The sequence below is a fragment of the Balaenoptera borealis genome (genome assembly GCF_965194805.1).
Source record: "Balaenoptera borealis genome assembly, chromosome: 7".
NCBI classification, from domain to species: domain Eukaryota; kingdom Metazoa; phylum Chordata; class Mammalia; order Artiodactyla; family Balaenopteridae; genus Balaenoptera; species Balaenoptera borealis.
In genome coordinates this window covers 123,394,980-123,422,677 of record NC_138864.1, presented here as the reverse complement: position 1 = coordinate 123,422,677, position 27,698 = coordinate 123,394,980, and the positions used below count along the sequence as shown (strand labels likewise).

The 27,698-nt window shown below is 49.8% G+C and overlaps 1 protein-coding gene across 2 annotated transcripts; it reads left to right on the top strand.

Annotated features, from left to right (window-relative positions):
• Window positions 1-605: 605 nt before the first annotated feature.
• ZNF777 (zinc finger protein 777) lies at window positions 606-27,698 on the top strand. 2 transcript variants are annotated; one of them, XM_082399426.1, is made up of 6 exons: window positions 606-1,240; window positions 5,222-6,082; window positions 7,094-7,220; window positions 9,338-9,451; window positions 22,752-22,952; window positions 26,314-27,698. In XM_082399426.1, exons 1-6 carry the CDS (start codon window positions 1,124-1,126, stop codon window positions 27,468-27,470), a joined length of 2,577 nt encoding a protein of 858 aa, XP_082255552.1. In that variant the 5' UTR covers window positions 606-1,123; the 3' UTR covers window positions 27,471-27,698. The 2 variants fall into 2 exon arrangements, with proteins under 2 accessions (XP_082255552.1, XP_082255551.1); XM_082399425.1 differs by having other exon boundaries at window positions 607-1,240; window positions 22,752-23,003.

Below are 27,698 nucleotides of genomic sequence, written 5' to 3'. Positions count from 1 at the left end.
CAAGGGACCGAAAGAGCAACTTGGGGTAAACAAGTCACTCCCCCCCCCCACGCCGCCCCCGGCCTCAGTTTCCTCCCAGACGCCGGGTCTGCCCCCTCCAGCCCCAGCTCTCTCTCTCTGATTCTCGGCATTCTGTCCTTTCAGGTCGAAAACAACACTCGGGCGTTTCACAAAAGCACCCAACCCCCTTGCTCCCCTGGAACCCGGGCTGCACGGAGCCGGTCACATGAACTCCGGGCTTTCTTTAGTGTGACGGGTTTTTTAGATCCCTTTGTGAGCGCAGGTTTTGAAAGGGAACGACCCGGGTTCTGGGTTTGAGAGGAGCGGGGGGTCCGGCGGTAGGAAGGCTGTCGGAGCCAATCAAGCCGCCTCCAGACCCCAGCACGTCGCCTCGGCCGCGCGCTGTTATTTCTCCTCCGCTCTCCCGCCTCCGGGTCTCGCCCTAGGGTGCCCGGGGAGGCGAGGACCCCAGGTGAGAGGCCGGGGGCCCCGGGGGGGTGGGAGGCCCGAGCGGTTCGGCCCGGGCGGCACGACGGGCTGGCCCGGGGCTCAGGGCGTGTCCGTCGCCGCCTGGCTGCTCGCTCGACACTGTTCGCTCCTACCGGCTGTAGATGGAGCTGTCTGGGTTCCTGCAGCCTCCGACGAGCCTCGGAGTGTTTCTCTTTAAACGGCCTGAGAGGGACATGCCTCCCAGGATGCAGTTTGTATCAACATGGCAGCTGCTGTGCAGCTCCCCTGCTGAAGAGGCGCCGGGACGGCAGCGCAGCTCGCAGCCGGGGCCGGGGCCGGAGCCGGGGTCGCAGGCGCGGCCGCAGAGGGGCCGCGCGCGGGCCGGGGGCCGGTGCTGAGGGCCGGGGCCCAGCTCGCGGCCGGGGCGCAGCCCGCCGGGCCGCCCGCACCGCCGCGCGACCCGCTCCGACGCCGCCGCCGGGCTCGGGCGCTCCGTCCCCGCCCGCCCCGCGCGCCCCGAGCAGGCCGGGCCCGACGGCCGCGAGAGCCCGGGCGGGGAAGGCCGGGCCGGGCCGGCGCCGCCTGCGGAGAGCCCAGGGGCCGGCCTGCGTGGGGCCGCGCGGCGGCGGCGGCGGCGGCGGCGACTCCGGCCCGGGCCGGACAGCACAGGGCCATGGCCGAGGCGGCCCCGGCTCCGGTGAGGGCGGCCCGCGCGCGCACGGACGCGCGGACTCGGGGCCCTGGGGACGGCCTGCGTGTCCCGGGCTCGGCGGCCCGGCCTGGGGTCTCGGTAAGGGACGGAAACGCCGCGACGTGGGGGCGGGGGACCCGGAGGGCTCGCGCGCCCCTGCTCGGGAGGGGGGCGCTGCGCGAGGGGAGCCGGCCGCCGTCCGGGCGCGGCTGCGGGGACGCCAGGGGCCTGGCACGCACGCGGGCCCGGAGGCGGGCGTCCGGGCGGCGCGCCTCGTTCCCTGCGGAGACGGCGCCGCGTCCGTCGGGGTTGCCGCCGCACGTTTTCCGCAGAGCTCGGCCCCGCCGAGCCTCCCGCGGCCGGAGCGCGGCGCTGACGCGGCTCTCCCCATTTCGCAGAGCGGAGACACTGAGGCACGGACACCTGGCGGCGACCGGCCCTGCCTGCCCCAAGGTCACGTAGCGAGTCATCCGTGGTTCGGCGCCCGCGTCCGCATCCGCATAAATGCCTGCCTCCGGGCCGCGGGCCTGGACGGGGAGGGGGCGGCCCTGGCGGCGGCGGCCTCCCCTGGGGTGGGGGCCGGGGCCGGCGCTCGGGCGACGCGGCCCGTCGGGGGGGAGGTGACGGCCGTGTGGGAGGCCGGGCAGCGCCCAGCCGAGCGTCCCCGGCGTGAGGAGCAGGTGACCCTCGGGCTCGGGCGCCTCGGCCTCCAGTCTGCGTCCGGGGGACCCGGTCGAATTCTGGGTGTTCGGACGGATGGGGTCTGGGGAGCAGGCTACTAAGGGTTTGGGGGCTGGTTTGCCTCTTCAGTGGACCATTTTTAAAAATCAGTCTCAAAGTCTCCCCGCAGACCTGCTCTTTGAGATGCAGTAGCCGTGTTGTGAGGAGGATTGCTGCATGGGGGGCAGTGCCCTGAGCCTCAGTTTCCTGTTGTGTGCAGGAAGGGGTCGGGATATAGAGCTTTCGAAAGAGCCTCTCAGGTCTTACAAAAAAATGATCATAATAATAAGAATGATAATGATAATATTAATAATAAAACTCTTGGGAAAATAAAATTAAATGATTTTTAAATGCTTAGATTTCCAGGACCCTTGAATGGTATATAATTCTGGGTGAACCACACTGGGTCATACAAGACAATGGCATGGCTTTCTTTATAAGTCAGGTATAATTATGTATTTTTCTGCAAATGAATGAATCCTGGAGACCCCATCCTCTTAGGATACATGGGGTAGGGAAGGTGGGTTAAATCCTGTGAAATGGAATTCTCCCCCTGCCCCCAAGAGTTTGCGAATGCAAGCTTATTAATCTCACATTTTATATTTACAGCTCCATTCCTCTCTTTGGCCATTTCTTTCTGCTCAGGGTAGTATCAAGCCACAGGTTTACTGGGACTGGTGAAATTACAGCAAGGGGCTTTTATTTGGGGGTGGTGGAGGGGATGTGCTCCTGTGGGCCCCCCATTGCTCTACAGTCCTCCAAATCCGGAAATGGACAGAGACAGTCTAATAATAGAGAGCAAAGAACTGGTATTTTCCTTTGCGCTCTGAGTAGACTAGTTAGTAAAGATGTCTTGCGCTAATGGCTTAATTTACTGTCCTGAAGCTTCTCTACATTGTTGCAGTTAAGCCCCTGTATTACTCAGGGGGACTAGCGTGGCCCCTGGGGATTTCCCCTTCCTCCTACTAGTTGTAGGCAAATACCCTAATCCCCCTGTGAGGACAGGGCCATACATGTGCCTATTGTGTTGCATTATGTTCGTCACTTTCCCTGTGTCTGAGGTTCCTATCCCAGAGGGTCGTCCAGCCTTGCCCTCGCCTGTGAAGAGTTGAGAGGTGGCTTAGTTGTTGACGAGCCTTCAGTTTCAGGGCTCTGTGATTCCCTTGAGAGTGCTCGTAGGATTTTGTGTATGTGCCCATGTGTGTTTTTTGAGGGGGAGAAGCCATAGTTTTCATTAGCTTTTCAAAGGGGTCCCTGACCCCAGCATTAGATGGAAATGTCTATGGGCAGGGCCTTCCCACAGGTCTTTGTTTAATCTCCAAGCCTCCGAATCTTAGAGGTAAAGAGGATTCAGAACACATACTGACCAGCTGTCTCATCTGACAGATGAGGCCTAGAGGTGACCTACAGTGTAGGCGGAAGCCCAGGCTCTGGAGCCAGACTGCTGTGTGACCTTGGGCCAGTTACTTGGCCTCTCCAAGCCTCCACAACTTCCTGTGCTAAGTGTGGATAAGAATTCTAGTGGTCCCTGTTTATAGGGTTTTGTGAAGAGTAAATTAGATAACCCTTTAAAACACAGTTCATGGCACATAACAAATGCCAGATAATTGTCAGTGCTGACTAATCAGCCCTCACATCTGGTTCCCTGCAAAGCTATTGGATCGTACTACCTCAAAAACCTTTTGCCTGAACAAGGTCTTAAATCTTCAATCCTTGTCTTAAAAGCGTGATGCTGTCTCAGATAAGCTACACATAAGTGAATGAATGAACAAGTGAAAGAAGGCAACAGAAGGTATAAATAGGTTTAGATGAGTCTTTGATAGATGACTCAAGGAACTTCATTATTAACTCTAATAATTTCTTTGTAACCCAGTCATTTATACTATTCATCCAGCAGACATCTGTTGGGCACATACTGTATTTCAGAGTGGACACCAGGAATATGCTAATTTTCAAACGAAGAAAAGGGAAATTTCAGTTACTTTAAAGCTCACTTCTATATGGCACACAGTAATCGGCCATTCAGCAGATTCATTGAAGGAAGAGTATGAGGGAATGGACAAACATTGATATAGAAGAAATTCTACTCAGTTCCAATAAACATACTGACATTCTGGATAGATAGATACAGAGCTGGTCACTCAGAAGACCTTGGCTTCACCTCTGTGATGACACAAGCATTCCCTGAACATGGACATGGCGAGGTGGGGAATGGGGAGAGTGTGAATGATTGAAACCCCCTTCAAGTAATTGAAGGAATCGGTCTTTATCTTGGTTCTAGTCTCCACCAACCTTGACACAGCTCACAGAACTGGTTGACTTCAGCTTTGCCTCTGGTCCTTCCAGGCCTCCTTTCCTCCTCATTCCCCACCTCACGAACCATGGGGAGGACTCCGGATGGCCAGGGTCCACCTACCCGCCGGGGACCATCAGCCCCGGGAACCTTGGCTCCCTCAGGAGAGTCTGAATGGCCACGCCCACACCTGTCTCAGTGTCTGTCTTCTGCTCTGTGTGTAGCAGGAGCCAGCCGGAACGTATGGTAGCCCGTTCAGCCTCTCCAGCAGGGGCTGGGTCCATTGAACGTGCCTCAAGGGCAAACCTCTTCCACATCAACCCTTTGAGAAATGTTATTAAGTCAGCAAGGCAGCTTTTATCAAGGAGTCTGGGAAGCTTAAGGTACTTGTGTGTCATCGCTGTTGGACAAAACGAGGGAAAGAATACGGGCACCACGACTGCCTGATAATACAGGTAGAAGCGGTGGGGCTGGATGTCAAGTTCACCTTCGGGCTAAGTGCCTTGACAGAACCGGCCCCAGCTTGCTGGCAGTCTTAGGCTAGCCTGGCATTGACAAAATTCTGCTCTATTGGTTTTCAAAGTTTTATTCTATTTAACCCTCAATGCTCGAAGAACTCAGTGAGGCAGCAGCTGTGCCAGGTATTATGACCCTTATTTGATGGATGAGGACCCTGAGAACAGAGAAGTTGAGTAAGTGGGCCAGGACAACCCGGGCAGCATTGGTGTAGACAGGACTGAAAGCCAAGTGTCCTGATTCAAGGCCAGTATCCTTTCTCCTCTCCCACACCACTACTCATGAGAGGACACCTGTGCGGTGTATGTTGTGAAAAAGGAGATGGCTCTATAGAAGCAGAAGGTGGCATAACCATCTTTTATTTGTTGTTAATAGCAGTTGTCATTGATGTGTAGATCAACGCTAGGGTCTCAAGAAGAGATTCATGTCCATGGAACATATCTTATTGCTATGAAGCCTGAAGCCCTTTTAATGTAGGTACTTATTTTGGGGATTTATTTGCCAGCTGGACACTCTGGCCTTCAATCCTGTCCTTTCTTTTTGGAACACAGGTCCAGCAGCTGGACATGGAGACCCAACGCTCCTCACCTCTGTCATTCCCCAACGTTGTGCAAGAGGAAACCCCGCGTCAGACCCCTGCCGGACTCCCTCGAGAAACTCTGTTCCAATCCCACGTTCTTCCCCCCAAAGAAATTCCTTCCTTGTCTCCCGCCATTCCCCGGCAAGGCTCCCTACCCCAGACTCCCAGCGCTCCCAAGCACGAGACTTCTGGCCGAATGCCGCATGTGCTCCAGAAGGGACCCTCACTCCTGTATCATGCCGCTTCCGAGCAAGAGACTCAGATCCAGGGCCCCCTGGCTTCCCAAGAAGAGGCCCCGTATCCACCCCCAGCTGCTGCTGAACCAGAGATCTCACTTCTCTCCCACTCCACCCATCATCAAGAAGCCCCACTCCACTCCCCCGAAGTTCCCGAGAGAGACCCCTTGACCCTTTCCCCCACAGTTCCCGAGACTGACATGGACCCCCTGCTCCAGAGCCCGGTTTCCCAAAAGGACACCCCCTTCCAGATCTCTTCTGCGGCCCAGAAGGACACACCACTCCCGACGGCGGAGATCACCCGCTTGGCCGTGTGGGCTGCCGTCCAAGCGGTGGAGAGGAAACTGGAGGCCCAAGCCATGCGGCTCCTGACCCTGGAGGGCAGGACCGGGACAAATGAGAAAAAGATAGCCGACTGCGAGAAGACGGCCGTGGAGTTTGCAAACCACCTGGAGAGCAAATGGGTCGTGCTGGGGACCCTGCTGCAGGAGTACGGGCTGCTGCAGAGGCGGCTGGAGAACATGGAGAACCTGCTGAAGAACAGAAACTTCTGGATCCTGCGGCTGCCCCCGGGCAGCAATGGAGAAGTTCCCAAGGTAACTTTATCCCAACCGGGGCTTCCCAAGGAGTGACCAGGACTGGAGTGTGTTTTAGGAATTTAATATCAAAGAAAGGGAAAGCCACGGTTAAGAAGGAAAACAGTATGACGATACCTAGTCACCAACTTCACATCGCTGAGAACAGGACACAGCAAAACCCAGTGATTTCTCCTGTTGATAAAAGCATAGGCTATAGACCAGAGAGACGACCTAGTGATGGGGGCTGTCAGTGTAGAAGGTGTTCAGTCTGTGATGTCTGAGGATAAAAGGCAAATTGAAGGCCAAGTGGTCGAGCTCTGGACAAGTGTGAACCTGTGTGGTTCCCCGTGGAGGTGGAGGGAGGACTTGGTGAGATGTTACAGGGCGGTGTCCTGCTCAACATTTTTATCAGTAAACTCATAAATCACGTTAACGCCAGTAAAAATATGATTTCCAGGGGTATCCTAAAAAACCAGAGGATGGTTAGATTTTAATATTATTTCCCAGAGGAAAGCACTTAAACGTGAACTGGTTTTCTTTCTGTTCTTTTATGCTACTGCCCCTTTTCACAGCCTCATGGAGGGAAAACGCGTGGACCGTGTTGCCTAGGCCAGCACTTTGCAGATCGTATTGTGTACACGAATCACCTGGGGATCTTACTAAATGCTGAATCTGAATTAGTGGGTCTCGAGTGGGGCCTGAGAGTCTGCATTTCTAGCAAGTTCCCCAGTGGTGCCATTGCTGCTGGTCTGCAGACCACACTTTACAGCAGCAAGGACTGTCCTGTTAAAGAGGAAAAGGACCAGACATCACGGAGCCCTGACTCTCTCGGGCCAGGACAGTGGCTGAAGCCTCCTGATTTCTAGAGAGGTCCTTGGTGAAAACCCACAGCTGGGCCTCTGGGCCTTTCCCACCCCAGTCCTGAGCCAGGCCCAGGGGGCCAGAGCCGTTGGCAGCCTTGGGATCTGGCAGCTGAGGGCCCGTGATGCCTTCCAGTTGGTCCGAGCTAAGCTTGTTGTGTGGTTTCAGGTCCCTGTGACGTTTGACGACGTGGCCGTCCATTTCTCGGAGCAGGAGTGGGGAAACCTGTCCGAGTGGCAGAAGGAGCTGTACAAGAACGTGATGCGGGGCAACTACGAGTCTCTGGTTTCCATGGGTAAGGAGACGGCTTCGCTGCCCGTGGCTTCCCGCCTGCTGGCTGGGGGTTCGTTAGGAGCCCCGGGAGCTCTGAACTCCCAGAAACAATTTTTTTTCGAGAGCACAGCAAATGAGAGCAGACACCCGTATACCCACATACCTCAGCGCAGCACAGATCAGCACAGCTCGTAAACAGAGACTCCGCTCCACCCGCGGGGGCCAGGGACAGACTCAGACGTCAGCAGTCTCTCACCTTTGTATTATTTTCCCCATGGCCCCTCTATACGTATATATACATACATACATATATATATCTCTTGAAATTAGTTTGTCCAGCCAACTATCATTAAGCAGAGTGTGAGGTGCTTTATGAGAATGACATTTAATCCTCACACCTTGCCCGTGTGGGAGCTAGGACAGGTGTCAGCCCTCCTGATAGACCGCCCAGGTGGCTGAACACTGTCGTCGATTGAGAGCTTACGTCCCCCAGGTTCTCGTCCCGCTCGCGCAGAGACGAGGTATGACCCGGGGAGTAAACGGTCGTCCTAGGTCCCTACCAGGAAGTTGCGACTTCACTGGGATCTCTCATACCCCACAGTCGGTGGATTCTTGTTGTTTTCGTTAATGAGCGTGTTTGAGGATGAAGACCTGGGAAAATAGGCTTTAGTTGTATATGTTTCCTTTTCTCTGATATGGGGAACTCTTTGGGCACACAAAAAATTAGAAAAACATTAAATACGCTGTTGTATAGAAAATCCGATCCTTGCTGGAATTGTTAATTTTATACATCTATACCTCTCCATGGGGTAACTTTTTTTTTTCTGTTCTTTTTAAAGTATATACATAATTGTGAAAATGCGACAATTTAGATTTGTGTAATAAAGAGCAGTCCCCACCCCCAGCCAGCACCGCTCCCCGGAGGTAACGCTCCCCAGAGGTAACACTCCCCGGAGGTAACCACCGCGAACCCTTGGGCCGACATTGTTTCTCATCATTTTGCTGCACTCGTGCACATGCGCTTTGTGGTTTGCACAAATGGGGTCCTTCACTTACTTTACCTAACAGTAGTCAGAGACAGCTTTCCGTGTCAGCGCAGGGCCCTGCTCGAAAGACAGTGCAGTGTTGCCGATGAACCGTCGGGCTGTTGGTATAGAACTATTGTTGAGCAGCAGCCTGAGCCCCTCTTCCCACTGCCACAGAGGGTTGCAATCAGCATCTCTGCATTTGCGCTCTTCCGCCAGGATTTCAGTGGGATGGATTCCAGGAGGTGGGTTTGCCGAGGAAAGAGGGTGCTCGTTTACAACGTCACGGGCGCTTGCACGGGCCCTACCCAGGGCTGTGTATGTTCACGTAACAGAGTGTGACAACACCACCTCCACACCCTGGCCGGAACTGGGGTTCCCCTATTGTAAAGATTTGTCTTTTCTGATGGGTGAAAAATGACGCTGCATTATCGTAACATGTATCTCTTTGATGATTAGGGAGCTTGTGCGTCTTTTAATATGTTTATTGGCCATTTGCATATTTTCTACGAATTACCCATTCATATTTTTGGTTTTTTATTTTACTAACTGTAGAGGCTCTATATATAATTACAGACATTAATCCTTTGCCTTATGTTTTACACGTGTGTGCGTGATACTATTTCCTCCAAGTTTCTTTATCTTTTAAATTTATTTCCAAAGAACTTTAAACTTTTTGTAATGTAAGAAAAAACCTATCAGTGTTTTGTTTCATGGCTTCTATATTTTATCAAGATCAGTTTTTTAATTTATAAAATTTCAAATATCTTCTGCCTTTGTCATGAAAACCTGAGCTGGCATTGGCCACCTGTGAGCCACAGATGACCAGTTTCCATCAGTGAGCAAGTGGTGCCCCACTGCTGGTGCCGCTGGGAGGACCCGGGACGCGGTTAACACACACACACACACACGCAGTTAACACACACACGCGCACGTGCGTACACACTCTGTGTGCCCTGAGGAGAAGGGCTGGAAACTTGGCCCTTCCTTTTGCAGCATTGCCAGCCTTGGGTAGGGCAGCTGCTCCCGATGTCACACTCACACAGGTGACACCTTTGTAGCATCCAGTGCAAACTCACCCCATAGGATATCTTCTTTTCTTCCTCCTGCGCAGACTATGCAATTTCCAAACCAGACCTCATGTCACAGATGGAACGCGGGGAGAGGCCGGTCATGCAGGAGCCGGAAGACTCTGAGGAGGGCGAGGCGCCTGCAGACCCCAGTGCTGGTGAGTGGCTGCCGGTGACCGAGGCCTTCCAGCGCTCAGGGGGCCCGGCGTGGGGTCTTACAACCCACACTAGACCCTGGCGGGCTGTGTTAGCAGGCTGAGTGCCTCAGGGAAGCCTGCAGGTGCTGGGACCTGCCTGGGGCCTCCTTGATCGCCAGTGGCCCTAGTGGCTGAGCTGGGAGTGCCGTTGCGTTCATTGTCTCGGGGAGCTTTTGACATGACCGAGCGTCACCTCTCTCTTTGCGGGAAACAGAACCAAAACTGACAGAAAGGCGTCCCCTTGTCAGGATGCTGGTGCTGGTGAGCCTCGAGCTCCCAGAGGAGGGCCACATCCTTGGTCCTGTGGCCGGTGAGTGAAAGGACAGGGACAGATACGGGCTTCATCTGAAGCATCCTCCAGTGTGTGGGGCGGGGTCCAGACGAGGCGGCGAGGCAGCAGAGAAGCTCAGGCCGGCCTGGCCGTGGGCTCAGGTGCAGACGCCGGCGTCGGGCTGCCTGCACTTGAACCCCGGCTTCTCTGCGTCCTCGCCCTGTGGTTTTTGTGACTCGGCCTTTTGGAGGCCCGCTTTCTCATCCGTGAAACAGGACTGGTACTGATAGCCAGGGCCTGGCGTGCTGACCGGCAGGTTCCAGTGGCCCAGGACACGCCAGCTGCTGCGTCCGTCCGCGTGGGGAGCCGTCCCTTCTACAGCGGCCGCTCAGCAGCCCTCACACTTGCATGGCAGTGCTTTCGGGGTGTGGCTCGTTCCGGAGCCCCTGCTGTGGAACTGCCCTTGGACTTGCATCACTTCCCTTGAAGGTCTTCCGTGGGAGCAGATCCTTGTCCTTTGTAGCCAGATGTCATGGGTGATCCTGTCTTTTGAAAAAGGAGGATAATCTAGCAGGAGAACTCACTGGGGCCAACAGCCAGGTCTCATATGAAGTAATGTCATCGACTCTGGCACCAGGAGGAGGTCCAGAATCACGTGCAGTCATGTCGGCCCCAGGGAGTAGGAGCAGAGGTAACTTCCAGAAGAGGCAGGACCCTGAGGAAACATAAGTGCTGGCGTGTTTCAGAGAAACCCTAAACCAGCATTACTTTCTAGAGATTTGTCTGGAGATTTAAATGGAGGGAAGAGGCAGATCCTGAATTCATTCTGGCAGACAAAATAGATGGATTTAAAAGTAGATGAGGTGAGAGTGGGTGTCGGGGACAGGGTGTGGCACGGGGCAGAGTGATCTTTTGTTTGGAGGAAAACAGGTCTGTATGTGAAAGGTTTGAGCGGCCGCATCCAAAAACAGGTGTCAGTGGGAACGGAGAGAGTCAAAGGAGAAGAAATCAGAAAGAGGGCTTGGGAGGCAAAGGATGAGAAAGGGGAGAGGTGGTTTGTGGTAAAAATCCTAGAACCCATCCGCTGTCCCCGTGGGGTTTTGTGGTCCGGGTACTGCTTTTGTAGCATCCTCTTAGAAGGGCTGGGATGGGAACATGGGCCCCTTCCTCTGTCTGCTGTTCACACCCTCATCACAGGTGGGCCTCCCACAAAGTGGGGCCAGAATTGAGAGCAAATAACTCCAGCCCCCTCGGCCCCAGGCGGGGTTGGTTCTGGCACAAGCGCGTCTAAGGCTGGAGCTTCTGTGGGCAGCGGCGGCCTCACAGAGGCTGCCTTGTGTGGCTGGAATGTGCCATTTGTTCCACTAACCGTCTCAGCCACTAGGAGCCTGACCGGAGGGAGGGCAGGCGAGGAATGGGAACCACTGCCCCGTGGGCCAGCTGTAAACTCGCACTTCTGTGTGCCTGCAAGGCCCTGGCCTCGGGGTAGCAGGCTTGTCCTGTGAGTCTGCAGTTATCAGAGCCAGTGGTCACCTGTCATTCGTGTGTCCTCCCCCCTAGAAGAGTGGCCACAAGGCCAGCCCTGGGCCAGACCCAAAGGGTGATACCAATTGAGAATTTTCCTGGTTCCAAGTACACCAAACATGGCAATTTTGTGAACTGGCTGAGTAAATGCATTCAATAAACTAGTATTTATGGTTGGGATCCCTAAGGGCAAGGAGACCTGAAGGTGACTTAGATAGCGACCCTGCTCTCAAAATCCTCCAAGCCGGGGCTCCCATTCATGGCTCTTTAAGGGCGAATAGGAGGCCTGGGGAAGCCAGGGACCATTGTCACCTAACAAATTAGCAGAATAAAACAAACAAGCCAGAAGCCATGGCTGAAATCCAAGTTCTCATACACTGTACATAGTTTCAGGCTTTTTAAAAAGCAATTTGATATTTTCTGGTCTTCAAATATGTTTTAAATATTTAAAATGTTCATTTACTTAACCTAATAATTTCCTTTCTGAGAGTCTATAGCCTAGAAAAGAACCCAAAAATATGGATTAAGATGTACAAATATTATATTACATTATGACAGATGGTTATACAGCCACTAAAATCACACGGGAAGAGTTTTTACACCATATTTTCCCTTGTATGTTTATTATTAAGTTCATCTAATATTTTTTGTACCAGGTACTATGTCAAGAGACTGACGTTAACAAACTAAACACCCCAGATACGTAACACTACAGCCAGCCCCTGTGACAGTGCTGTACAGACGGGCCTGCAGGGCTCTGGGACACACAGCAGCAAAGGCCTTACTGAGACCAGGCGCCCAGCAAAGGCCTCGGAGGAGGTGGGACTTATAGTGGAGGCACAAGGGGGCGTTCCCGTTACTCGGAGGAGAACTCCTCAGAGGGAGGGAGGACTGGAAGCGAGGAAGCTCTCTTTGTAGCCCAGGTGGGAGGCCTGGCATAGCCCAGGGAGCACAGTGGGTATTTGCGAGGTGTATTTTGGCGTCGGTGGCTGGCGGATGTCGAATATGAGGAGAGGGGGTCCCGAGGATGAGTCCAGGTCGTGACGCGAGTGAGAGGGTAGGTGGGGACAACAAGAGGTTCCAACCCAGAGGAACGCGTTAGGTGTGAGGTCCCAGGACACGTCAAGGAGGTGGTGTTGAGAAAGCAGCTGAGTAGAGGAGCCTGGAGCTCACAGAAGAGCCCTGAGCTAGAGACAGACATGTGGGCCTCAGTAGCGTGGACGGGATCAGCTTTCCCAGCCTGGACGGGAGAAGAGAAAGAGCACAGCCTGTGCCCTTGGCCTGGGGCCCTGACTGTTAGGGTAGATTTGGAGAGTTGGAATATATAGGTCTGGGTGGAGCCCAGGTGTTAGTTTTGTTTGTTTTTAAGCTTCCAAGATGATTCTCATGTGCAGCCAGGGTTGAAAGCCACTGCTGTAGGATTTGGAAAAAGGAGGAGGAACCAGAAGAATCAAAGGGAACAGGAGTGGCCAGAACGATAGCAAGAAATTAGGGTAGTGCATTGTCGGGTATCTCAAGAGAAGAGTGTTTCCGGAAGGAGGGAGCGTGGTTAACAGCGTTGAACTCTGCAGCGTGGTTTAGTTAGGCAGAGACTGCGCGGTGTCCATTGGATTTGCAGATTGGCAGCATCAGAGTGACCTTAGCAAGAAAGAGAAACGTTGGTGGCATGGTTGAGGTGGAAGCCTGTGAGTGGGCTGAGGAGTGGACGGGAGGTGAGGAAGTGGAGCTTGTTCCAGTGTAGCTGTGGGTGGGGAAGAGAAACGCTGGCGGGCCGGGCAGTGTGGGGACTCTTGTTTGCTTAAGATGGGGATTGCCAAAGCCTGTTTGACATGTTGACAGGAATGAGCCAGTCGATACGGGAGGTTAATGGTATAGAGGTGGATAATGTAGGGACTTCCCTGGCGGTCCAGCAGTTAGGACTCCGCGCTCTCACTGCCGAGGGCCCAGGTTCGATCCCTGGTCGGAGAACTAAGATCCCTCAAGCCACGCGACATAGCCAAAAAAAAAAAGAAGTGGATAATGTAAATGCAATAGGAAGTCAACGATGTTAACAAAACTAGGGAAAAAATGGGATGGAAACATACCCAAGTCATATTTCTCTATGTTTTTTTAGAATTTTCTGAAGTGAGTGTATATTACTTCTTATTCAGCAAAAATAAGTTTTTTTAAAAACAACGCATGAAGAAAGACTTCAAGTTAAAGGTGGCAGATTGACCATGTGTTTACTCCCACCTCCCCAAGACCTTCTAAAACGAGAGCGAAGGGACTTTTTTTAAAGGGAATGGACAAGGAGACAACGGCAGCTAAGTTTTGGAAGGCTGAGAACAGATGGCTGGGTGATTGCTGATTGAGAAAGCAGAATCCAAAATTGGTATTGGGGAAGAAACCCAGTTTGCACTCCACCCCCAGCCCTGCTCAAGACTCGGGAACTAGCAGTACCAGAGATTCCAGGTGTCTTTGGAAATGGGGGTAAAGGTGAGGCTAAAAACAGAGCATTGGTCAAACATCTTAAGAGGCCTTTAAACACTGCCATTTCCCTCCATTGCCTCACCCGACCCTGGTAGGTGACCAAGGCTTATTCTCTGGAGATGGTGAACAACAGGGTTTCTGGATGTGGACACCAGGCACGATTGGGGTGGGTGCCATGTTGAAAACAAGGGAATGAGTGAAGCTTGACAGAGATGTTGAGATCTCTAGCCTTCTTCCCTAACCTGAATCCCAAAATGATGCTTACATCCAAGATTAAACCCTCAGGGCAGGATATTGGAAGAGTCTTATCTAGAGATGCTTGGGGCCAGCCCAAGAGATTTCCCAGGGAAATGATCTAGCTAAACAATCCTGCTGGGAAACCAAGCCCTACCTGAATGCACCAAACTTGCAATTCTCTTTTGAATATTCAACTTTTAATATAAATGGACAACCAAGAACCACAAGACATTTGGGAAGAGCCTCTAATATACAGAGACAAAGGGGGAAAAAAAGAAAAAATAAATTTCAAGGAAACAGAGACCATACGGGGGCGGGGGGGGAAATATGTTTAAATATTTATATATAGTTATACATTTAAAATATGCATTTTTTCATATTCCTTAGATAAAATAAGTGAATGTATCCATGACAAAAGTATAATGCTTATCTAAAAAAAAAATAGAAAGGAACTCTTAGAAATTAAAAATATAATAATGCAAATTAAAAACTCAGTAGCAGTGTTAGAAAATAAAGTTGAATACACAGCCCAGAAAATAGAGCAAAAAGACAAAAAAGAAAATAGGGAGAGAATAAGAAAAGTAAAGGATGGAAGTCTAATGTCCAGATAATAGAAATATCAGGATAAAAAAATAACAAAAACAGGGAGAAGGGAATTAGAGATGAAAGACTTCAGGAAAAATTCCCAGCGCTTAAAGACAGCTTTCCAGATTGAAGAGCCCACCAACTGTCCAGAACAGAGGATGAAAATTGACCCAGCCTTAAATACTTCAGCAAGAAATTTCAGAGCAACTGAGGACCCAGGAGATCTGACAGACTTCTGGGAGAAAGACCAGGTTCATGCAAAGGAACAAGAATTAGAATGGCATTGGACTTTTCAACAGTATTGGAAGCTACAAGACAGTAGAACAATTCCTTTAAAATTCTTTAAATTTTAAAACTGGAAAATATTTTCCAACGTTCTAGAATTTGATATCTAGCCAGACTAATCTAATTAAATAGGAGAGTGAAATCGAGACGCTGAGATGTTCAAGGTCTGCCATGCGTGCTTTCTCAAGCTGGGGCAGGTACTTTGCCAAATGAGGAAGTAAACCAAGAGGTGTAAGGAGCTCCAGCACAAGAGAGGGGAAGGAATCCCTGGGGTGCTGCCGAAGGGGATCCCCAAAAGACAGCTGTGGATCTGGAGGTACCAGTCCACACTGGAGCATACCAGAGGTTCCAGAAAGTTTTTCTTCAAGTAGGTAAAACTGAGGAATCCCCATTATGTTTGTTTGGATGTTCTGAGAGGAGGGTTATAGAGCAGGATGGGGGGAGACATTGGAGCTGACGTAGTGGTAATTAATAGTAAGCTAAGCAAAAGAAAAGAAAACCAGCTCCAGGGGAAGCAAAAAGGTTTACAGGCATAGAAGAGTACTTATAGTATGCTACATGGTTCAATTTTAAATAGCATTTACATAATCCAGTAATGTAAACACCCAACATTAATTCAACCAGAATTACAGGCTGGGAAAAATCAGGGATTTGGAAGAGATGTGGATGGTTGGGGAAGAGATGGTCCTCACCTCCAGCTCTTGGAAGTCAGTAGATGATGCTTGAAATTGAAAACTCAAGGAGTAGCAATGCCATTATGTTACGTAGAGTTATGAATATAAGTGACAAAAGAATCAGCTAGAAGAATTGAAAGTGATTGCCTCTGCGGAGCAGGTTGGGGGGTGGAGGGGAGCTTCTTAATGAGGTTTGAAGAACCCTTTATCCCTCTGGCCTATGTGTACGTATAACTTTTTTTTTTTGATTTTTAAAATTAATTAATTTATTTATTTTTGGCTGTGTTGGGTCTTCGTTTCTGTGCGAGGGCTTTCTCTAGTTGCGGCGAGCGGGGGCCACTCTTCATCGCGGTGCGCGGGCCTCTCACTATCGCAGCCTCTCTTGTTGCGGAGCAGGGGCTCCAGACGCGCAGGCTCAGTAGTTGTGGGTCACGGGCCTAGTTGCTCCGCGGCATGTGAGATCTTCCCAGACCAGGGCTCGAACCCGTGTACCCTGCATTGTCAGGCAGATTCTCAACCACTAAAGAAGATTGTAAAAATTAATATACCAAGGTTTAAAAAATCTAACAGAAAGTGTAGCCATGAAAAGGTTGGAAAGCCCGTGGCAGCCATCATTTCTTTGCTTTGAGCTGGTGGAGAAAGTTAATGTGGCCACGCTGGTTTTCACTTTCCAATGAAACTCTGAAGTTACATCAATGTAATTCAAAAAGAAAAAATGCAGAGAAAGAAAAGTCCCATATAATTCTCTCTTAAGAATCAACAGCTCGGGGCTTCCCTGGCGGTCCAGTAGTTAGGACTCCACGCTTTCACTGTCCAGAGCCCAGTTCAATCCCTGGTCAGGGAACTAAGATCCCACAGGCTGCACGGTGCAGCCAAAAAAAAAAAAGAGAGAGAGAAGAGTCAACAGCTTATTCCTTCCAATTGATGTGCATATAGTCACACACACGGCCTTAATTATATAATACTTTCTCATTGTTAAAAAAATTTCTTCAAACAATATAGAAGTACATTGTTTAGCAACTTGCTTTTTCCAAAAATATATCTTTGACATCTTTACATGTCAAAACATGTAAGTCTCTGTTTTTTAAATAGCAGACGTAGTATTCTGTGTATTGATTTCATACTTTAAATAAACTCCCATTGGTATACATTTAGAGTCTTTACAAGTTTCAGTGCTTCATTAAAGATCCTTTATAAGTAAATCTTCATGCACTCGTCTGAAACTTATTTAGAAGTAGACTTTCTGGGTCAAAGGATATACCCATTTAAAAATTTAATAGATATTAGCAAATGCCCTTCAAAACAATTGTGCCACTTTACACACCCTCATCTATGCATGAGAAAACCTGTTTCCCCACACCCATGCCAATAGGTGGTATTATCTTTTTATTATTTGCCGGAGTGATGGGTAGAAAAGACAATATTTTGATGTTTTCATGCAACCTCTGTAAGAGTGATGTTGAGCATATTTTCACGTATTTATTGGTTTCCAGTATGTCTTATTTATGAATTATCCTTTGCCCATTGTTCTTTTGGATCATTCATCTTTTTATTATTGATTTATAAAAGCTTTTTAAATATTAAGGATATTAGCTGTAGTCTGTCTTACGTATGCAAATATGTTTCCAAATTTATGGTTTACCTTTGTGTGTATCTGTGATATAGCTGTTTAAAATTCTTGTGTCCAAATTTATTAAGTTTAAGTTTCTATGTATTCAGATTTACCAGAAATTTTCTTTATGGTGGGTGGGCTTCATACCAAGTGTAGAAATACTTACTCGGCCTGTTTTATTCAGTAAACATTATGATCACAGGCCTTGGACCTACGAGCTTTCCAAAAATCTATAAAAATATTTGAAAGCTGAAATAAGATATTTTTTGCTCCAGAAAACAAAAAGAAAATTACAAAATGTAGATAATTAAATGTTTAACTGTGTCTCCCAATATAACATTATACCAGCTTCATTAATTATTAAATTTAGTGTCCACAAACATTTAATACGTTTGAAAACAATTTGTAGCAGAGATTTTTCCCATCTCAGAAGAGTTCTTATGAAGAAATGTGATTACAGAGACTAACAACCAATCACAAATTAAATGTTTATCACCAAACAGTGTCAAGGCAAAGCTACAAAAATTTTTTTCCAAAAAATTTACACCAAAAGATTATAGTTGGTATGTGTTGTTCACGTTTAATATGTTTGGTGTGACTGACCAGCTTCCAGAAACTAAAGGAAGGAAGGAAGGAGGGAGGGGGAAAAGCTGTGTTTTTTTCTAATACTAGTATGATTTCATTATTTATGTCTAAAGTTTTGATTCATCCATAATTTATTTTGAGGTGAGATACGTGAAGATGGTTTTTTTGTTTTTTTCCTTGTAGTCAGGAAGCCAGTTGTCTCCACTTCATTTACCTAAACGTTTTCCCACTGGTTTGAAATGCTACCTTTGGTCATAAACTATATTCCCACAATGTATGTGTCTTTGATTAATTTTTTTTAAAGGAATTCCTTTTATTTTTATTTATTTATATTTATTTATTTATTTATTTTTGGCTGTGTTGGGTCTTCATTTCTGTGCGAGGGCTTTCTGTAGTTACGGCAAGCGGGGGCCACTCTTCATCGCGGTGCGCGGGCCTCTCACCATCGCGGCCTCTCTTATTGCGGAGCACAGGCTCCAGACGCGCAGGCTCAGTAGTTGTGGCTCACGGGCCTAGTTGCTCCGCGGCATGTGGGATCTTCCCACACCAGGGCTCGAACCCGTGTCCCCTGCATTGGCAGGCAGATTCTCAACCACTGCGCCACCAGGGAAGCCCCTGATTAATTTTGTAAGTGAAATAGGGAGCATTTTCTTTTTTCTTTTTTTAAATTTTATTTATTTATTTTATTTATGGCTTTGTTGGGTCTTCGTTTCTGTGCGAGGGCTCTCTCCAGTTGCGGCAAGCGGGGGCCACTCTTCATCGCGGTGCGCGGGCCTCTCACCATCGTGGCCTCTCGTTGCAGAGCACAGGCTCCAGACGCGCAGGCTCAGTAATTGTGGCTCACGGGCCCAGCCGCTCCGCGGCATGTGGGATCTTCCCAGACCAGGGCTCGAACCCGCGTCCCCTGCACTGGCAGGCAGATTCTCAACCACTGCGCCACCAGGGAAGCCCCCTGATTAATTTTTTTAATGGGAGAACAGATTACTGCTTATGAATGCAGTCTGGTTGTCAGAACTCTTTCAGAAGTTGTTTGGGGCAGAGAGACCTTTTTGGTGGGAAACACTGGTTTCCCTGCTGCCTGACAAGTGGGGGAGGGGCGCGAAAATGTGTAACTGATGCACATTTCAAGGGAAAAAGAATTAGATGCCATAGAGAGGGGCAGACGAGTGCTTGGGGGTCAGAGGAGAGCACACTCACGATGGGCTAAGAGCAGCCTGGGACGTCTGGTGGAGTGGGGGTCTTGAAGGAGAGGTAAGGATGGGAAGGCAGTGGTCTTCGGGCTGCAGTACCCATGCCCCGGGGTACAAGAGTCTTTCCAAGAAGGCACAACACAGAGGGCTTTGCGGGTTCAGCTTCCAAGTCTTTGTCCATCTGTTCTCCTTCATAAACGCATCAGTGAGGGCACTCGACACCTGCGGCCCCTGTAGCGCTGGTCCTCATCTCCCATGTCTCCTACCAGTGAAAGGAAAAGAGGAGGCGCCTCCTGCCCATCCTGCCTTATTATGGAGTGTTTCTCTGATGTATAAAAAGCCCTCTGGCTCACGAAACAAAGAGACAAGCCAGAATGTTGGGGGACAGAACCAGAAGTACATCGGTGGCTCTGGGGCCTGGATGGCGAATTCTTTTGGAAGTTAAATCATTTGTAATATTTAGCTTTTGACAAAATTGAAAGAGAACCTAATTAAGTTGTCAGCTAATAGGTCATTAAAAACAATTTTTGATGATATGTTAACCATGTGCTTTTGCAGTATTTATAATTCAGAAGTTCAAAGAATGGAGTGATGATTCCATAACAAAGCTCCCGCCAGCCCAGCTACAGATCTATGTAAATGAGCTCTCCCAATGGTTATATTTATAAAAATGAAAAATAGGAGCAGATTTTATTCTGAACACTGTCTCATTCAAGCAATAAGAATATTCATTCTCAGATAAATGAACTAATTGGGGAAGAAGTCCCCACCCATCCTTGTAAGAGGTACATTTCCTACAGGTTTCCTATCTTGAATAATTATTTTTCATTCCACAATAATAATAACTAAGGATGACTTAAGCCAGGCAGACAAGTAACACTTAGAACCCTGTGGTTATTAGAAATGAAAGCAAAATTAATCTTTCCATTTACATAACACATTTCTGTGCAGTAAATGAGGTGATCAGGAAGGCACCTAAGCATAAAAATATGTTCTATTAGGCTAAAATTCTGTGGGTAAAGTGGGAATGGAAATAGAAGTCCGTGGTGAAAAGGGATGATATTAAAATTTCAAGTATCAAAGAAGAACTTGTTTGTGTATTTTTTAAGTGAATAATGGTGGGTTTTAGATTGCTAGGGTTCTTAGATTCCATTGGCAACATTAAATGGCAATGGAAGAGTTTATTTTAAAATATCAATATTTACAATACTCCAGAAATTACATCTTTAGCAGTGATTGAAGCATTTTGTATATTTATTCAAAAAGGTGCAAACGGGTACATGGTTTTAAAAAATTATCTTAGGGAGGAGGCAAGCAAAATATCTTCAGGAGTTTTGAAGTCAGGGAAGGTATCTTTCCGATGCTGGAGTCATAGTTGCGGATGTAGTGCAGAGCCCAGAAGAGAGGAGGCCAGAGGAGGGGCACGGGAGGAAGGGGATGCAGGAGGATGACGTCGAGCTGGAGCAGGAGGAAGCCCAGGATGTGAGTGTGGGTGACTTTATCTTCTTTGTAAGGCAGAGAATAGGATGAAGACGTCTTTGGAGAGTCGAGTTGGAGGGAAGGTAGGCACGGTCTGCGTGGAAAGCTGTGGGGAGTGCAACCTGGGACATTAGGGCCGCTTTCTATGCGGTCCACTCCCCAGCTGTTGGGAATCGATTACTTGGCTGATCAGAGAGGAATTAAAGGATTGCCAAGCATCCGAAAGAACCCAGATTTAGGTCACGTGGCATCAGTTGCTAGCGTGACTGGGCGGTCTGCTTTCTGGGCACTGGTTCACTTTAGTATGGGCGGGACGAGTGGATACGGCGAAGGACAGTGAGAAGCTTCGTTCACTGGGTTCCTGGTGCCTTTTCTTTTTTCCACAGCACACGTAATCACCTTCTAACGTACCATATAATTTATTAATTATGTTTATTGCCTTAGGTGAGATGTAGGAGAGCGGGGAGCTATGTTTTGTTCACCGATGTGTCCCACCATTAGAACATGCGTGGCACATAGGTGGTGCTCAATAAATAGCTATTGAATAAACATTCAAAGGATGAATGAATATGTTCATGCATTATATGTTTATAATTTCCTTAATTGACAATTGATTTTCAACCTTTAAGGGACTTCATGCTAGCACAGCTCTGCCCATATGCAAGAAAATAAAGTTGAACCCCTACCTCACACTATACACAAGATAAAAAGAAATTTCAGGCGGAATAAAGAGCTAAATGTAAAAAATAAAACAATAAAAACCTGGGAATAAAATCTAGGAGATCAGATGAACCATCTAGGACCAGAGGAGACCCTCTTAACTAAGACAGAAAATCCAGGAGCCGTAAGAAAGAGAGACATATTTGACAAGATGAAAACTTTAGGAAAGTTATATGATAAAAGTCAAAGACAAATGAAAGATTTGGGGGAAATATTTGAAATGCCAGTAAGAGAAAATGGGTTATCTTTAATACAGGGATCAAAGGACTCTGACCAATTGACAGAACACGGTTCACATAGAATCAACTCTAAAAGGCCAATAAATAAAAGAAATGATATTCAGATTACCCTCGTCAGGGAAGTAGAATTAAAGTATCAGTAAGTTGTCACTTTATACCCATCAGACTGAGGAAGATTAAAAAGAGCAGTGGTGTCTGTTGCTGGCAGGCACATGGAGAAAAGGGCTGGTAGAAATGTGAATAGTCACAGCCTGTGGAAAAGCAGTCTGATGACATCTATCAGACTCTAAAATATTTTTAATTTTTGACCCTGCAGTCCCACTCCTGGGACTCTCATAAAAATAAAAGCACTATTTTATGGTTAGAGATATAAACACATGTTTATGGCAGTGTTGTTCACCATGGCAAAAGCCTGGCAGCAGAAAGTGAATGTTGTCAATAAGGAAATGGTGGAACACGTTGCTGTATTATCCTCACCGTGGAATATACGCAGCTTTGAAAAGGAACGCGTTAGCCTACAGAAATCGGTGTGAAGGGATTTCTACAAGATATTTGGGTGAGAAAAGGAACATAGAGGATTATGTATAAGGCAATTTTATTTTTTTTAAACCAGTAATGGCCAGAAAAGAAAAACAAATGTAAACGTGCTGTGATAAATCACTACATAAGCATAGAGAAAGTGTGAGGGCAGTTATGGGAATTACCTGGGAAGGTCGTACCTGTGGAGTGGGGAGTGAGGAGAAGGGGAGGCAAATTAAAAGGGGAAAAAATACTGCACTAAAGAACAAAAATGTGCACTAGAATCCTGTTTATTGAAAGTGATGCCTGTGTGTGTAACGACATTTGAAATTAACTTACAGATGTACAGGCAGATTAAAAAAAAAATGTCAGGGCCATGTGTGTAATCAGATGCTGTTTAACGAAAAACTAACCCGCAGCCCCTTTTGTGCCTGTAAACAGGGGCCAGGAAGGGGCTGGGGGCCTCTGGTTTGTAGGACACCTGGTGGGGAAGTGTCGAAAAGGTGTGCGGGGAGACCAGACGATTAGCCTTTTCTTTATTCAGCTTGGTAGAGGGGGAGAGAGAGAAACTGTTGCCTTTGGCTGACCTAACCTGGGAAAGGGAATTAGGATCTCTTTCTAAAAGAAACCCTTATTTTAAAATTACAGGGGGTCATGGAGACAAACTTGCGTCTATTTTAACTTGACTCCAGTTCATATTCAAGGCTACACAGTGTCCATGCCTACTTACTGCCAACTCAGGATATTTCTTCAGGGTCTCTAAAGTAAGAATTTTGGAAATATAAATTCTAGGGCCACAAAACCCTGGGCAGGTGGAATGAACATGTTCTGGATTCTTTTGTCCTCCCCCCACCCCACCCCCGCCCTCTCAGCTCACGACGGGATCGTGATTAAGATCGAGGTGCAGACCAACGACGAGGGCTCCGAGAGTCTGGAGACGCCGGAGCCCCTGATGGGCCAGGTGGAGGAGCATGGCTTCCAGGACTCGGAGCTGGGGGACCCGTGCGGCGAGCAGCCGGACCTGGACATGCAGGAGCCGGAAAACCCGCTGGAGGCGTCCACGGAGAGCTCAGGCGAGTTCAGTGAGCTCAAGCAGATGCTGGCGCAGCAGAGAAACTGCGCGGGTGAGTGGGGGGCTGGGGCCTGTGGGGAAGCCGCCGGTCTCCTTTCGAGGGGTGCTGTGCCACTGAGGGCTCAACAGGTGTGACGGAACCAAGCACGGCCTTAGCTACAGCTTCCCTGCCTCGGGATTTAAAAGCATCCGTCTCCCGGCAAGGAAGGAGGGTGTTCACAGCCAAAGGCCGGGTCAGGTGAGGACATCAGGGGCTGGCGGAGATCATCTCTCCGGCCCCCTCCCTCTACAGGCAGAGAAGGTCCCACACTAGTGGCAATGCTAGAACTTCCATCTCCCGACGCGTCCTTGGTCATTCCCTTGTCACACTGGAAGCCTCAACTGGCTTGAAGATTTCCACCCTTGAAGAGCACATCTTTGTAAATAGCCGAGGCTGCTTTTTCAGGTAGAATCTAGGCATCATTTTTGTTTTTTTTTTTTTTGTTTTTTTTGGTTTTTTTTTTTTGCATCATTTTTGTTTAATCACAAAACCTCAGGGTCACCATTCTGCACATTCTTGCTCCCTGTGAGGACAAGGAAACAGTGAGGAAGTGGGCTTGCAGCAGCACGGCCAGGACATCTTTTGTGGTCAATTTTGTGATGCTAAGCCGTCCTTGCAGGCCTGAGAAAAGCCCTGTCTGATCATCGTGGTGTATTTTTTTAAATACACTACTAGACTTAGCCTCTATTTTATTCAGGAATTTTACAACTATATTCATAAATGAAGTGAACCTGAACTTTTCTGGAATCATCATTAAGATTATTCTAGACTTATCAAAGGAACTGGGAAGCTTTTGCTCTTTTTTCTGTATCCTAAAAATAATGTGTAAGATAGGAATTCTGTGTGCTCCTTGAAAATTTGGTAGAACCCACTTGGGTTTTGGTTTTTGTCTGTATGTTTTGTTTATGTGCAAAAGAGTCAATTGACAAGATGAAAACTTTAGGAAAGTTATATCATATCAATTATCATATTTGGTATCATATGACCATATGATATCAAAGTTATATCAATAATCATATCAATATATTATTTATACTTAGAAATGTATCCACATCCATTTTATTTAGGTTTTTTTAAAGTATTATTTTGATGATTTAAAAAATTTTTTTTCATTTTATTTTATTCCCTTGCAGTTTGCCTTTTTGCACATAAAATATGGACATTCTTCTTGGTCAAAAGATGGGTATCTAACTCCTTATATTTAAATAATTGCATGATACTCGAGAAATCTTCTTAATATACCATGTTGTCTTTCATTAGAGAATAATGAAAGACACAAGGCAAATTGTGAGAATTCGTTGAATGGGAGCTTCATAAGAGCAATTCCAGATTGCCCTTTGAACACTCCCATTAATTCTGTTAGTACCATTTAGTAATATTGTAAGCTTTTTGTGGGATTTCGAGACCTGAATTTTAGGGCCAACTGTTTCATTCTTATTTCATTAAGAAAGAACAACTTGGAAACTCAAGGAGAGTTTAAATCTTCCAAGGCCCATATTTCCCCCTCTGCCTTTCATAAACAACCCTATTTTCAGGATAAACACCAGGGCAATGAGTTACCAACCTCTGAAGCTGCTTCCTCCTTCCTGATCTTTTAAGCATCGTGTTCCAGGGATGTTCTGGGTCACTTCCTGCTGAGAGTCCTGACAGGACCGAGGCAGCATTGTCTTACGACGGGAGGCCTGAGCTGGGACTTGGCACACCTGTGTTCTCATTTTAACACTGCCACTTACTGGGTGCAGAGGAGTAGCTGGAAGTGCTGTGGCCTAGTGGTCACTGACAAACTTGAAGACCTTGGCCAGGTCACGAACACTGCCAGCTTCAGTTTCCTTATCAGTTGAGGGGACAGACTAGCTGGTCCTTAAATTGCAAGCTCTGAAAAGGTCTGACTTTATTTATTTGAAGACATTACTTGATAGTGCCAAGCTCGGATGCCCCAAGTCTGTGAAATGGGGATAATTCTTGCTTGACGTCTCCCATAAGGTATTGTGAACATGAGAGAGCATAGGTGTGAGGTGCTTTGAAAAAGTTCTCATTTGTTTGCTTTTGAGAATTCTGCAAATGCAGACTATTACAGTACTGCATCTTCCATCTCACAGGTGGACTCAAAAGTGAATGACTTTCTCATGTCACACAAAGTCGGCAACTAAAAATAGAGCTCCCCAATTAAGTGTTTAGGGAGGGCCAGGTAAGTTCAAGGCACCTGAGAAAATTCAAATAGGTGCTGGAGGCCTCTCCTTTTCTCTCGGACTTACATTCTCCAGGGACCCTGTAGAACAGCCAACATCTTAGGTCCTAAAGGGCCAGGCTAGAGGGCGGAGGGCCGGCGGCGGAGGAGGACATCCACCATTTGGGGTGTTCGTGGAACACTCACCGCGTGTGGGGTATTGCACACCCGAGCTTGTGGCAAAGGCAGAGGAAACCCCCCACCCCAGCTTCAGGGTCAGGGCTGGTAGAGTCTGTGCAGGTGAGTCATGCACCTGTGCAGGTGAGGTGCCCCGTCAGGAGACGGGGTTCTTAAGTCTCGGGGAGGCGCCCCCGCACGTGCTAGCGGCTCGGGGGGCTTGAAGGATGCAGGTTGGGATGGTCAAGCAAGGTTGTCAGGAGGAGACAGGATTGGAGTGGGGTGTTACGTAATGGGCACGATTTGGAGACACGGAGGAGGGTCAGTAAAGGCACCTGAGGAGAACTCTCCAGGTGAGTCCAGGAAAGGAGACCAGCGAGGCCGAGCAGAGTTCGGGGAGACGAGACCGCAGAGGGGGGACGAGGCTGGGAACTTGATGAGTCAAGACCCTTTAGACTCTGGCGGTAGAAACCCAATCCTCAAGTGGCTTAAGTAAGAAAGGGGTGTTTATCGGCTTGGAGAGTTGGTAGGTCCTCGAGCATGCCAACCTCAGGCGCCCTGGACCTGCTGCCTCTCCGGAGGGTTCTGCGTCTAGGTTCCTTCTTTCCTGCCGGTCCCTGCCCGCCAGCGGCGTCGGGCGATGGGCACACGCAGCGCCCACGTCCCACCACGAGGATGCCGTCGTCCCTGCTTCCTCCGCATAAAATTACAAGGCAGGTCTCCGACTGGCCCATTTTAGGTCTGGGCTCCTTCCTGAGCCAAGCTCCGCGGCCGGCCTGGCTTCCCTGGGCCGCGGGAGCGGGAAGCTGCATTTTCCCGAAGGAAGGCCTTGGGTCGGACGATGCCCACGCAGTGCCGTGGGCGAGGGCGAAGCGGGGCTTGCCTCCTCCGGGGTAGGGGCGTCAGGCAACACCTAACGGCGTCTTGTCTCTCTCTCTCTCTCTCTCCCCTGTCCCGCGTCCCGCGTCCCCGGAGCAGAGGGGATCGTGATCAAGACGGAGGAGCAGGAGGAGGAGGAGGAAGAGGAGGAGGAGGACGAGCTGCCGCAGCACTTGCAGTCCCTCGGTCAGCTGTCCGGGAGGTACGAGGCCGCCATGTACCCGACCCCCCTGCCCGGGGAGCTGTCCCCCGAGGGCGAGGAGAGCCCCCCGCCGCTGCAGCTGGGGAACCCGGCGGTGAAGAGGCTGGCGCCCCCGTCGCACGGCGAGCGGCACCCGGGCGAGAACCGGGGCGCGGCCAGCCAGCAGCAGCGGAACCGCCGCGGCGAGCGGCCCTTCACGTGCATGGAGTGCGGCAAGAGCTTCCGGCTGAAGATCAACCTCATCATCCACCAGCGCAACCACATCAAGGAGGGGCCGTACGAGTGCGCCGAGTGCGAGGTCAGCTTCCGGCACAAGCAGCAGCTCACGCTGCACCAGCGCATCCACCGTGTCCGCGGCGGCTACGCCTCGCCCGAGCGCGGGCCCGGCTTCGCCCCCAAGCACGCGCTCAAGCCGCGCCCCAAGTCGCCCAGCTCGGGCAGCGGCGGCGGCGGCCCCAAGCCCTACAAGTGTCCCGAGTGCGACAGCAGCTTCAGCCACAAGTCCAGCCTCACCAAGCACCAGATCACGCACACGGGCGAGCGGCCCTACACGTGCCCCGAGTGCAAGAAGAGCTTCCGCCTGCACATCAGCCTGGTCATCCACCAGCGCGTGCACGCGGGCAAGCACGAGGTCTCCTTCATCTGCAGCCTGTGCGGCAAGAGCTTCAGCCGCCCGTCGCACCTGCTGCGCCACCAGCGGACTCACACGGGCGAGCGGCCCTTCAAGTGCCCCGAGTGCGAGAAGAGCTTCAGCGAGAAGTCCAAGCTCACCAACCACTGCCGCGTGCACTCGCGCGAGCGGCCGCACGCCTGCCCCGAGTGCGGCAAGAGCTTCATCCGCAAGCACCACCTGCTGGAGCACCGGCGCATCCACACGGGCGAGCGGCCCTACCACTGCGCCGAGTGCGGCAAGCGCTTCACGCAGAAGCACCATCTGCTGGAGCACCAGCGCGCGCACACCGGCGAGCGGCCCTACCCCTGCACGCACTGCGCCAAGTGCTTCCGCTACAAGCAGTCGCTCAAGTACCACCTGCGGACCCACACGGGCGAGTGAGCGCGGGCCGCCCCGTCGCCCGGCCCGAGCCCGGCGGGCGGGGACGGGGCGCCTCCGAGCCCCTTTGCTGTGAGCCCCCCTCTCCCTTCGCCCCTCCTCCCAAGGACGCGGGGTAGTGAGACCAGGTCGCTGGCTGCCGCGTTTCCCCGGGGCCCCAGGGGGGGAGCGCGGACCTGGGGAACCCCTTCGGGCTGTTAATTTCCTTGACAATAAAATGGATGAAACCAA